This window comes from Nicotiana sylvestris, chromosome 10 (genome assembly GCF_000393655.2).
Source record: "Nicotiana sylvestris chromosome 10, ASM39365v2, whole genome shotgun sequence".
Lineage (NCBI taxonomy): Eukaryota > Viridiplantae > Streptophyta > Magnoliopsida > Solanales > Solanaceae > Nicotiana > Nicotiana sylvestris.
In genome coordinates, this window is record NC_091066.1 from 37,238,937 (window position 1) to 37,252,700 (window position 13,764).

At 33.9% G+C, this 13,764-nt stretch overlaps 2 protein-coding genes across 2 annotated transcripts; both read right to left on the bottom strand.

Annotated features, from left to right (window-relative positions):
- Positions 1-3,230: 3,230 nt before the first annotated feature.
- Positions 3,231-6,077, bottom strand: LOC104210634 (1-aminocyclopropane-1-carboxylate synthase-like). Its single transcript, XM_009759585.2, has 4 exons — positions 5,790-6,077; positions 5,319-5,450; positions 5,073-5,233; positions 3,231-4,310 (listed from the first exon to the last, which is right to left on the bottom strand). Exons 1-4 carry the CDS (start codon positions 5,958-5,960, stop codon positions 3,323-3,325), a joined length of 1,452 nt encoding a protein of 483 aa, XP_009757887.1. The 5' UTR covers positions 5,961-6,077; the 3' UTR covers positions 3,231-3,322.
- A 1,729-nt stretch (positions 6,078-7,806) lies between these two features.
- Positions 7,807-9,645, bottom strand: LOC138879201 (uncharacterized). Its single transcript, XM_070158796.1, has 2 exons — positions 9,155-9,645; positions 7,807-7,816 (listed from the first exon to the last, which is right to left on the bottom strand). The coding sequence occupies exons 1-2, from the start codon at positions 9,643-9,645 to the stop codon at positions 7,807-7,809; spliced, it is 501 nt and encodes a 166-aa protein (XP_070014897.1).
- Positions 9,646-13,764: the final 4,119 nt, after the last annotated feature.

The following is a 13,764-nucleotide window of genomic DNA, read 5'->3' on the forward strand; positions in this document are numbered from 1 at the left end:
TTACTCTCCCGCAAACGCGATGCTTCCTGACTCCAACCATTCGCGAACACGGGGCCTCCCTCACGAACGCGAAGGTCAAATCTCCAGCCTCACTTGCTAACCCTTCGCGAACGCGAGGGACCACTCGCGAACGCGAAGAACAACTGGTCTGCAACACACACATCAGTTTTCTGCAATCTTTTTCAACATGAGATGGTCCGTTTAACCACCCGAGGCCCTCGGGACCTCAACCAAACATGCAAACATATCTCATAACATCATTCAAACTTGTTCCAACCTTCGGAACGCTCAAAAAAACATCAAAACACAAAGTTCGCATCGGATTCAAGCCTAAGAATTCCAAAATCTTCTAAATTCCGCTTTCGATTAAAAAGTCTATCAAACCACGCCCGAATGACTTGAAATTTTGCGCACACATCCCAAATGACATAACGGACCTACTGCAACTCCCGGAATTCCATTCCGACCTCTATATGAAAATCTAACCCATCAACCGGAAAACTCTAAAATTCCAATTTCGCTAATTCAAGCCTAAATCTACTCTGTACCTCCAAAACACATTCCGTTCACGCTCTTAAGTCCCAAATCACCTCCCGAAGCTATCCGAACCATTGGAACTCATATCCGAGCCCTTTAACACATAAGTCAATATATGATTGACTTTTCCAACTTAAGCTTACTCAAAAGAGACTAAGTATCTCAAACCTTACAAAACCTCTCCGAACCCAAGCCAACCGACCCGATAACACAAAATACAGCTGAACAAGGCAATAAGAAGCAGAAATGGGGAAAACGGAGCAGTAACTCATGAAACGACCGACCGGGTCGTTACATTATTGTACTGTATCGTTTTGATGTATACAATATTTGGATAGATTGTATTGATTGATGTCATTTCATTATGTCATGCGCCAACAATATGTAGAATAAATTTGCAATAATATAAAGAAAAAGTAATATACGAGATAAAATTATTATATAAAAAAGTGGGGTAAAAGATAAAATAAGATTATTTCATAATAAGGAAGGGCAAGATGAAAGAAAAAAATAAGGTAACGACGCGACCACACCGAATCGATCGTTCCATAAAATGGCACTTTTCGTCGTTACATAACGATCAATTTAACGATACAATAAAATTTAAGTAACAATTAAAACTAACATAATATTTAAAGTAATAGTACGATATAATACAACATGTAACAACTATCCAAACAAGCTGTTAAGAACACTAAGATTATCAAGTCCTGCCAAATTATTCCAAACATTAGCCGAAATGAATATCACAAAATTGGTTTCTGATTTATCTGCTAAGACAGTGGCATTAACAAACAAAAGCGGAACTGAATGATGGATTAAAATAATGTCAGCCTTAACTTTCAGCTTGTATCTTTATTACTCCCTACATTCCCTTTTACTAGTCTTATACTAAAAAAAAAAAAAAATTACTTGTTCATGTTAGTAAATCATGAGAAATTTATTATTTTCTTCCAATATTATCCTTAATATTAAATATGTACAATTTCCAAATTTATTAGAATTAATTTTAGGGCACGCACTATACACGTATAACCCATCAATACGTATAACAAATTTTAAAAACCATATAAATATTATTAAACTATGGATACATGACATGTAATTATCACTTATCATTTTGAAAGTATTTTGAGAATATGATATTGAGTGAAACAATATAATAATTGTAAATATTGAAATAATTTATACATAATCATAGTGTTTATTAGAATGTGTATTTAAATTTTGGTACTTAAGTTTAATAAAAGGAGTGTTGACTAGGGGTAATGGATACACTATTTTAAATATACCCGGAGAATCAAAATATGTTTTTTCACAAAAAATATTTCTCTATTTTATTGCTTATTTTTTGCTATAATAATTAAATCATATAGAATTAGTTGTTTTAAATTTTATTATTGGTTATAAATCTATAATTAATAATAAGAAAAATTGATGAAGTGCTTGTTATTATTTGTATTCGAAAAATAATTCTGCATAAATAAAACAGAAACAGGAGAATAAAAAATCTGAGCCCAACAGAAATTTGTGTTTCCTTAAGAAATTTAATCCCCTTACTGTTGCCCAAGGTTATTGGATTAATTCCTCCCAAGATAGAACAAAACAACTATTATGTAATATCGGTAATGAAAACTACAGAACTTTGACGAACTCAACAAATAACAGTAAACCACACTTATGCTTATGTTTTTGCTTTGAAAATAATAATGCAGAAATGCAGAAGATGAGGGGAGAGCTTGCAAATTTTCGGTAATGAAAAAAGAGGATAATCCTCTGTATTTATAGCCAACGATTTGGGTTTCAACAGGTGCCAAGATACCTGTTCGTTTGAAATGGTGTATGTTCGCCAGAATTATAATTTTGTTAGTCGCGAAGACCGTTGAGAACCGCAAATTTTAAATTAAAATTCTACAAAAAAATTAGAAAGGAAACTATATATAACGGAAAACGAAAAATAAATTTGGTCCAAAAAACTATCAATCAATCAAGTCGAAGCCGGAGCCGAGTCGAGCCGAGCGAGCGACGATGACGACGGCGCGAGGTGCCACTTCTTCTTTAACTCTTTAAGAGTTAGAAGATGTGCTTCATAATTTTAACAGAGTATATAAATTATTACTGTACAACTTTAATAACCATTAACAAGGATAATTTAGTAAACAACCCCTTAATAAATGATTTCTTAAGAGGTGAGCTAAGTCAAATAGAGGACTAGTAAAAATTAAGGGAGGGTGTAAGAGACTTAGTTGACTTCTTGATGATAGTCAAAATACTAATGAGTTGGAGTTTGGACTGTCCTAACCTCAATTTGTCGAAGAGTGCTTTAGTCCAGATACTCTGAACTTAATGGATATTAGAGAATTTAGCAGCCTAATGATAAGTTCTACCCTATTTTTTAAGTGCGTACAGTAAGTCCTACCATCCAAATTGAAATGGCTACCGCGTAGCATCCAATCTTTTATTAAATTTATGTTATTCCTAATAAAGTAATGTGTCAAATTATTGTACCAAAAGAGAGTCAATCTTGTATTATTGTATAACTACATGTACAAATTTGGAAACACTTTTATTACGTCCTTTTTAATTTAATATTTCAAAAATATATAAGGTAAACCCCAACAATACTTTTCTTCGGTATAATTGAAAGGCCGAAGACTGAACAACGCAAGTATTACTAACTGCAGTAAAACCAGTAGATAAGACTTAAGTTTTCATTCAATTTCGATGAAGGAAATATAAAGAAAAAGAAACATTACAAGTGCTAATAACCCTTATTTTTCTCTTTTTAAGTCCTAGCCTGGACCAAAGGCGAAGACATTGGAGAATGAGGAGAGTTCATAAAATCATCCAATTTTCTGAATGATAAACTAATCTCCAATTTACTCCTCCTACATTGTAATTTCTTGACTCCTCCTTCAATTCCTTTACGTTGAATTACAAAGTTATTAATCCTTCTTAAGGCAATCCTCATAGTTTCATCATCCATATTAGCAAAACATACTCTAAACCAACCAGGCTCTGAACAATGAAAAGAACAACCGGGCGAAATATTAAGTTTAACTTCATTAATAATTATTCGCCAAAGTTGGAGTTCAGATTCAAATGTTGGTTCCTTAAGAAGCCTTCTCAAATCCATCCAAATAAACAACCCAGCGTTACTCTTCAATGTGTTAATTCCCACTTGTTCAAGTCCTTTAATGAACATGTAATGCCTTTTTCGTAACCTTCCACTACTCTTGGTAATGAATTTCGTAATGAATTTTTCGTCCGATAGCATGTTTGAAATCAAGAATTGAGTTTGTGTTGAAACTAGCCCGAAACTAGACATTTTTCGGGCACAGTTTGTTACAACATTGTTGTATGAGTAAATAATCCCGACCCTAAATCCAGGAAAGCCTAAATCCTTTGACAGGCTATAAACAATGTGTATTAAATCGCGGTCGCATTCAACATCTTCCTCCATTATTACTTCGGATATGCTGATGAAATCGGGCTTGTTAAAAATTGTGGCAGCGTATATTTCGTCGCATACGAGGTGGATGTTTTTCTCGTTAATGAATCTTACTGTGTCTTTTAATGTTTCTTTGTCTAGGATTGTGCCCAGTGGATTAGATGGATTGTTTAAAAGCAAGCCCTTTATGGTAATTTTGGATTCTTGAGCTTTCTGATATGCAGTTTCTAAGGCTGTTCGTGTGACCTTGAAATCGTTAGAACTATCACAAACAACTGGAAAAAGTTGCACCCCAGTTCGCCACCTCAAATCTCTGTCAAATCTGCAAATAAAAAAATTTGAAAATACTTATTAGTACTTCAATAATTTGTCTATTTGTCCCAGAAAATAACTTAAGGAGAATTTCTTTCCTGGTCAAACAAGTACATCAATTGGTAATAAATGAAAGAAAAACTATAAAGCAGCTAACTTTGGCTTCTATCTATATAAAGAGGCTGTACAGTTCCTGTCTATCTATCTATCAAAAGCAAAGGCTTCTATGAGAATTAAGTATGCTTAATTAAAATATCAAAAGTATATCGTTATTACTAATGTAGAAGTGGTAATATTTGTTTATGCACCAAAGAGGCATACTATACACATCGTGTCAATTCCTATAAGAGTTGGTATGAAGAAAAAGTAAATTTTTATATATAGAATGGTGTTAATCTTTTCTGGATTAAAAAAAAAAAGGAAGTCGTGGAGGAAATATTATCTTTTACTATACTAGAGTATAATTTCCGATATTCGTAGCTTCATATAATTAAAGCAGTTACGGCTGTTTCATAATGCCAGGGTTTGGGGTGAATGACTAAGGTATGAGAACCAACATGGGTTGTAGTGGAATGAACTAGGATCTCTCGACTCTAAATTAGAGGTTTCGGATTTGAGCTCTAATTAAAAATAATAAAAAATCTTGGTAGGGAGCGCTTCTCCCTGTAGTATAGGCCTTATATGGCATGAATTAGTCGAGACGCCTATAGGATACTGGATACCGGAGGAGAAAGGAAAAAAATACTAAGATATATATGAGATGGTGCTTTACCCAGGATAATAGGGTGTAGGAACCAGAAATGCCTCTCCAGGATCAGCCAAGCAGAAGGCCAGTAATTCATGAGCTCCAGTTGCCCCTCCACTCATCACTATGCGCTCTGCCTCAATTCTGATTCTGTCTCCTCTCACTTTTTCCATAAACCTTGCAACAGCCTGCACATATATACAACACTGGTTTAAAAAAAGGTAAAAGAAAAAGAAATGTTGATATAATAACTTTTCAGGTTTTAGTTCATACAATTCGGAATTCTGGCAAACCATGATAGTCTTGATAAATTGCAATATCCTTGAAATCTTCAGACCCTTCACCTGTGCAAATGGAGGCTTTTGGATTGTTCACCACCCATTCTTGGATTAAATCAAAGCAAAGCTGCAAGAACAACAATAGAAACATAAACCTATGTTTCTGGCAAGACATCGTTTAAACAATATATACTCTTTGACTGAGCATAGCGTTTTTAAAAAAGAATGACTTTTGACACATACTAAAAGTTTCTTTCGTGGTTTTAAAAATAACCTAATATTTCTATGGCCATAAAACCATATCATTAAGGATAAACAAAAAGTTTAAAGTTAAAAAGAATAACTATAAATTTATAAAGATATCATTCTTTATTTTAGAACAGAACTAAAACGAAAAGAGTATCATACAAAATAGAACGTAACCGAGGAAGAAAAAGGACGAGTGTTGATAATTTTTTCTTGTTACCTGATTTTCGGCAAGACCCATCTGAATAACCCCATCAGAATTTTGTGTTGGATGAAAAGGATCAATTTCATAGGCCTTCCAACCATCAAAATAGGCTGAGTTTTCACCATGCCCATCATTGGTTGCTACCTTAGAAAGCAGCTCATTATCGATGTTCGAAATGAAACCCATCTTCTCAATCTTAATTTCTTGAAATGAGAGTAGAATAACACGAAAATAAGGTACGTATTTCTTAGCTAATTAATAATTCTCTAGAGTTCTAATCCTTTAGTAGTTTTCAATTTGTAGAATGAGATATCTAAGCAGTCCTATTTATAGTTGTTGTTTACAAGCTCTATTGTTTAAGTGGTAAAAAAGTTTCCATGAAGTAAAGGACCTAACCATTCAAAAGCTCTCCCTCTGAAAAAACTATTTTGAGATACGGTGGGCGGCTTATTATGTAAGTAGTGTGTTAATAACGCACTACTTATGGACTGGACATGGCCCCATCTTTCGCTAATCTCCTCGCTTTCCTCCCTACTAAACACAAGTACAATTAGGAATTAAATAGTACTCCCCCTCTCAATTTATGTAATATTTTTCCCATTTCTAGATTAAACTTTTTAAATTTTGACCATAATTTTTTGTAGTTTTTCGAATTAAAATTTATATATTTAGAAATTACGTAAAAAATACTATAAAGTCATAATAATTAATCATTTAAAATACATATGAAAAGATTACAATCAAAAAATAATTTGTTTGACTTTTGAAATCCGAACCCCTTCACGTGAATTGGGACTTATGGAGTATGACTTGATGACTTATGTTTTCAATGTCTTAAAGGTTGGATTATGCTATGGATAAAGGCTCTAATTTTATAGTGCCATATAGGTGAATACGGGCATTCCACGTCAAATAATATAACATAAGGAGTTGCTATGCTAGCTGTTCGGTTGGTTTTTTAAAAAAGATTTATCCTATACATACTAATAGCATAATATTTTAAAAATTTTTATACTAGCTATTAGTATAACTTTTACACGTACCATCATAACAACAACAACGACCCAGTAAAATTCCACAAGTGAAATATGAGGAGAATATTGCATACGTAGACCTTACTCCTACCCAATAAAGAGGTTGTTTCCGATAGACCTTCGGTTCAAGAAGAAACTTTTACACGTACCAGTAGGTTATATATATCTTATTTTTCGATTTACTGAAGTGATATGATAGTGTGAGAAAATTTATTATATAAAATAAAACTCTTAGAACTCTGTTATATGATGTGATCACAATAATCATGTGGATCGTGTCTTTATCGTTTTGATTAAATGCAATACGCTATTAACTTTCCAACATTATATATTGTCCATGCATCATAATCTACTAAAATATACATTTTGGGGGAAAAATCAGCAGTTTATCATTAATTGAAAAGGAAAAAATGGAGTAATATAAATCCGGAAAGGCTAGTAATTATTATCTTCTTACACACATCTGATATGTTTTGCTTAATACATAAAGTTGAATTTAATAAGTCATATAATTACCTCCGCGTTGAAGCTAGTCATGCTCATACTCATAAATAGTAAAGGGAAACTCGATTGAACAATTTCCATATTAGAGATCTTTCCTAATTCCAACAACAGATGCGCGGTCGGAGCATCACATGTTTCTTAACTGATATTCACATAGTACTTCACTTACGTATACACTAACATCATAAACAATAGAGAAAATGCATAAAGACCCCATTCAACTTGTCTTGAAAAATTATTTACACACCTAAACTTTATGGGTGTCCTAACACCCCACTTTTGTTAAAACAATTGTATTTATTTACTTCCTCCTAAGCCCTGGCCCAGCTATATTAATTTGAGTGGGAAACACGCGCTTCATTAGTAAGCCACGCAATTAACATGAAATGTACTCAACAAATTGTCTTTCCTCTGTCTAATTTTCATAGCACATTATATATTTTCTTGTCATCTTCCTATCTTTACTCCTCAATTCAAGAATTCCAAATATCAATTCATTCCCCACTGAAAATTCAAAAAAAAGCATTACATAAAAACCAAGAAAAAAACAGTGTTCAATTCAATGGAAAAATCTAGTTATGGGCGTGATGGAATATACAGATCACTTAGACCTCCTCTATTCTTCCAAAGAACCAAAATCTTTCTATGGTCACTTTTCTCTTCATAAATATTTCATGAAAACCCAGCTCTTTTAGATGTTGATTTTGGTCAAACTTTGATTTTTTTCTCAATTCAAAATATCTAGTAAATAAAAATAACAGTCTCTAAACGAGCCTTATTCACCCATCAGTTAAAAATTCTCAAATTGAAGAACCCTAATGCCCAACCATTGAAATTCTTCTTGCCTCGCCAAAATCGATTTACCCAAACAAAATTGAAGTGACCGGTTGCAAAATCATTCGATTTCATTGTTATTTAGAATTCCCGACTAGTTGGAGGAAGATCTGTTCGAAGCCGAAGTTCTTTGATGAATCAAGCGCAAACATAGAAGTTGAATTATCTGTGAAACATTATTATGTTTGAAGGAGAAGGATTAACCTTTTCTTTCAAAGATCACAACTTCAAAGAGCAATTTGATGCAATTTCGGCAGAATTTAGATGAAGAAGAAATTAGGGTTCTTCAATTGGGTTTGGTAAAATATTGGGGAAGAATGGATTTTACTGTTGGTTGGGGGTTATATTAAAGTTAAAAATTTAATTTTTTTCTTTTTTTTGTGTGTTTTTAACAATTAAAATAGAGCAAAGACGCGCTCAATTGCGTTGTCTAAGACGCGCGCCTGACCAAGGCTTATGAGGGAGTAAATAAATAAAATTGTTTTAATAATAGTGGGGTGTTAGGACACTTGCAAAGTTTAAGTGTGTAAATGATTTTTCATGACAAGTTGAATGAGGTCTTTATGCATTTTCTCTAAACAATATTTATACTGCCAACAAAAGTTATCATGGAGCGGTAAACACTCCTTCCTCCATAACTAGTGGTCTCGAGTTTGAATCTGGTGTCATGTCGCCTTTATTAGGGAGCACTCCCAATATGAGATTTTTCAAAGAGAATCCAAATTTAGTCGTGTCCCAATGCAGGTACCGAATAATGGATAAAAATATTATTTATACTTTAGATATTAATCTCCAATTAATGTTTTTTTTTGGTAACTAAATATTTTATTTATCACCAAAAGAAGCTTTACAAAACAATAGCTAACTAACACAGTTAGCTAAAACTTTCTGATCATCCTCTATAGCTACTAGAGTCTAAAAGTATGGACTATTTCTCTAGTTTTTGTTGATGCTCTCATACTACAAATACAAGCAATTTCTCTAGCTATTGATTCACTATTTCTATACATTTTCTCAAATATTCTCATATTTCTCTCTATCCATATGCTATGAACAAATTCTGTATATATCATCTTGAATATCTGTGCAGTTTGATTCTTCCTTTTAGCTCTTTTAATAATCTCCTGTTGATGATGCTGCCAATCTATTGCACTCATCGGTTTGCCTTGTGCCCACTGGTTCACTATGTGCCATACTTCTTTAGCAAGGATACATTCCCAAAATAGATGCTCATGAGTTTCCTCTGCATTTCTGCACATGACACATTGTGTATCCATTACCAAACCCCATTTTACTAACTTATCAGTGGTTAGTAATCTGCTTTGTAGTTGTAAACATAGTGTAAACTTTGCTTTAGGTCGGGCTGCATTGTTAAATATCATGTCTTTCCATGGTACTCTTGTATCCTCCCCTATCAGCTGGACATATATCTGTTTTGTAATGCTCTTTCCTTTCGTGAATCTCCAGTGCAGTCCTTCAAAAGTTGTCTTGGCTTCCATGATCTTTCTTGTCATTCAGCATGTTTGTTGTGGAATTGTCATTGTTTCTATTGCTTGGCCTTTAATGTAGTATGCATGGATCCACTTTATCCATAGCTTGTCTTGCTTCTGAGCAAGATCCCAGAAGCTTTTTGCTATATCAGCTTTATTCTACTTCTGTAAATTAGCCAAGCCCAGGCCTCCAACACTCTTTGGAGAACATATTCTTTCCCATGATACTAAAGATTTCTTATTGATGGTGTTACAACCAGACCATACATAGTTGCGACAGTATGAATCAATGGTTTTCAAAACTTTGGCGGGCAGTACAAAGAGTTAAGCCCAGTATGCTTGGACTCCAAATAGGACAATTTGCACCAGCTGTACTCTTCGTCCATAAGATAACTTCTTTGTTATCCATGCTGATATCCTTGCCACTATCTTTTCAATAAGTGGTTTCCATTGCACCAGAGATAACTTCTTAGTTGATAATGGAACCCCTAGATATTTAAAAGGTAGTTCACCTTCAAGCAATCCCAATTCCTGCATAATTTTATCTATCTCCTCTGTTCACACCTCTAAAATAAATTGAACTCTTACCTAGGTTTGCTTTGAGGCTTGAAGCTGCTGAGAACTGATTGAAACAGTGTTGCATAGTGACCACTGATGATAAGTCACATCTAGCAAATAGTAATAAATCATCAACAAAACATAAGTAAGTGATTGCTAGCTTTGAACATCTAGAATGATAATGAAATTTTGCCTTCTTTGGTAATTCCTTTAGACTCCTACTAAAGTACTCCATTGCTATAGCAAATAGAAATAGAGATATAGGATATCCTTATCTAAGACCTTTAGCAGCATTGAAAGGTATTGAAGGCTCCCCATTTATCAGAATAGTATAACTGACTGTTTTCATATATTCTAGGATCCAACTGATAAACTGATTGGGGAATCCCAACTCCACTAAGACTTGTTCCAGATATATCCACTCCACTGAATCATAAGCTTTTTGTAGGTCTATTTTGATCATGTATCTTGGTGACACATGTTTTCTTGTATAAGCTTTCATTAGTTCATGTGCTAAAATAATGTTGTCTCCAATCTTCCTCCCTGGTATGAATCCTGCATGTGACTCACTAATTATAAGGCAATGACTGTTTGAATCCTTGATGCTATAACCTTTGAGATCAGTTTATACATAACAGTGCAACAAGCTATTGGTCTATATTCCTTCACTATTCTGGGCATGTCATTTTTTGGCAGCAATCTGATAGTTGTACAGTTGATGGCATTGTACATCTTTCCAGTGCTAAAAAACTCTTTTACTTCTTCATACACCTCTTCTTTAATGGTACCCCATGCTTTTCTGAAGAAAGTAGCATTATAACCATCTATCTCAGGAGCTTTATCTTCACCTATGAACTCAAGGCCTGGTTAGATTTCCTCTTCAGTAACTGGAGCTATTTGGTCTAGTTTTTGCTGATGAGTCAGTGTTGGTCCTCCCTACATATTCATCTTGTTACTGGCTGGTAGTTCTTTTGCAGAAGATAAGGTTGTATTGTGGGCCGGGCCTAGCCCGGGACCGCTAGCAAACGGGCCAAACGAGCCGGTTGAAACGGGTCGGTCCCTAACAGTCCTAAAAGTCCACTGTGGACCGGTCCTCCCAAAATAGACTGCAAGCCCGGGACCGTTTAGCCCGGGACCGGCAGGCGGGCCTGGGCCGGTTCAACCGCGCCCAATGGCTATTTTTTAAAAAAAGGCCAATGGTTAAAAGTTTAAAAACTAGCTGTTGGCCTGCTATTTAGCCGTTTGGCATTTTAAAAAATAGCCATTTGGCTCCAAACTTTGTTTTAACCCCAAACTTTTTATAATTATACTTTTTCCCTATTCTCAACTATAAATACCCCCTCATTCTTTCATTTTTACTCACAAATTCATCAATCTCTCTCTAATTTTCTTCTATAATTGCTTACTTTATTATTGCAATTTTGTGAAGTTGGTAAATTGAAGTATTCAAGTCTTCAACGATATTAAATTTTTAAGAAGTTGTTCGTCAATTCGGTAAACTCGTTCCAACTCTTATGTTTTAATATTATAGTTAAGTTTGTTTTAGTTGTATAATTATAATTAATATGGACTTTTCTTTGAAAAAAATATTTGGTGGTACTGGTAAGAGAAAATCTAAAATTGGTGAATCTAGTCGCCAAGCTACTACTCCTCCCCGGGCTCCCCGACCCAGACCTGTTACTTGTCCTCATCCACCTGTTATTCTTGATAGTGATAACCCTTGTTTTTAATTTTTCAATAGTCAATTTTGCCATGATATTGCACCAGGTCAACAATTATATGATGAAGTTATGAATGCTCTTTATCCAAATCAAACTATCTTTGAAAATGATGAAGAAAATGATGATTTAGATGAAACTCAATCGAATTTAGATGATACACCTACTAGTCCTGTTAATAACCCAACTGATAATAATCCAAATGATGCCCCGCCTGACCCTTCTGTAGTAACTCCTACTTTTAATAGACAACCTTCTAAACGGACCGAAACATCTCTTGTTTGGCACTTTTTTACTCAACTAAGAGAACAAAATAAGGCTAAGTGTAAAATTTGTGGACCTTTGATGGCTCATAAATATACTAGAGACCGTAGCGGTACGGTTACTTTGACTAGACACATAAAGAAATACCCTAGAGATAAAGCTAGATATTTACAAATGAAAGCTACGCAAGAGGGGAGAAGTGTAGATACTGAGGTTAACCCTAGTACAAGGTCAAATCTAATTCAACCGGGAATTAACACTATTACCGGTGACATTTTATATTATGATCCAAATAAAGATCGTGAAGAATTGACAAAAATAGTTATTGTTATGTGCTTACCCTATAGTTTTCCTTCTAACCCTCATTTTGTGCATTATATTAGAAGAGTTTTTAATCCTACTTATAAAGGATGGCCTCGCGTAATTGTAAAGAGCAATATTTATAAATATAAATATGAATATGAACAATATTTGCGCTATTTATTTACTTATATGGATTTTCGCATTGTTATTACCACTGATATTGGTAGAAGTGGTAATGACTGTGATTATCTAACTGTTACAAGTTATTGGATTGATGAGGACTGGATAATGCAAAAGCGCATTATTGCTTATAGAATAATTAATTCACACCACACATGTAAGTTTATTGCTAACACATTTGCAGATATTTGTAGATATTTTTGCATTAGAGATAGAATAATGTCAATTTCAATGGATAATGCTTCTACTAACACTAATGCTATAGGCTTGCTTACAACTACACTAAATCCTGCATTTAGTAATATTTTTCATGTTAGATGTATTTGTCATATTTACCATTTAATCGTTGGTGATGGTATGAAAATTTTAAATGTGGAAATTGAAAAGGTTAAAATGGCTCTTAATTAGCTTTTTTATTCAAACCGTAGAAGTAGACTTAGAGAATATTTTAAAAAATGTGATGAATTTGGCCTTAGAGAAAGAAAGGTTCCTAAACCTTGTCCGACTAGATGGAATTACATGTATGAAAGTTTGGTTGTTGCATATGAATATAGAAACCCAATAAACGCAACGTTTAATGCTCATGTTGGTGGTGATGATGATGAGCACCTTACAAATCAGGATTGGACTAATGTTAAAATGCTTGTAGACTTTTTAAAACAATTTCATGTTACTACAAATGAATTATCTGGGCAATATTATCCTACTATTTCTAACTGTTTAGTTTATATTGTAGCACTTACAGATTTGTTTACTCAATTTTCAGAGGGTGGGGTAATTTATCAACTTGCTATTAATTCTATGAAAGATAAGTTTAAAAAATATTTTTTCCTTATCCCCCTATTTTTGGTGTTGCTGCCATGTTAAATCCTACCATGAAATTAGGAGGTCCTCACTTTTGGTACACAAAAATTTATAAGGCTTTATCACTTTCAGATGAGGAATTTGCTACACTTGGAGATGCAAAAACCTCAATTAAATTAAATGCTCAAATAATTTATAATGCTTGTCAACTTACCTTAGATCATGTTAGACCAAATGTTCCAACTCCTACTTCGTCTAGTTCGCAATCATCTAAAAGAACTGCAGGCCTAAAAGCACTTAG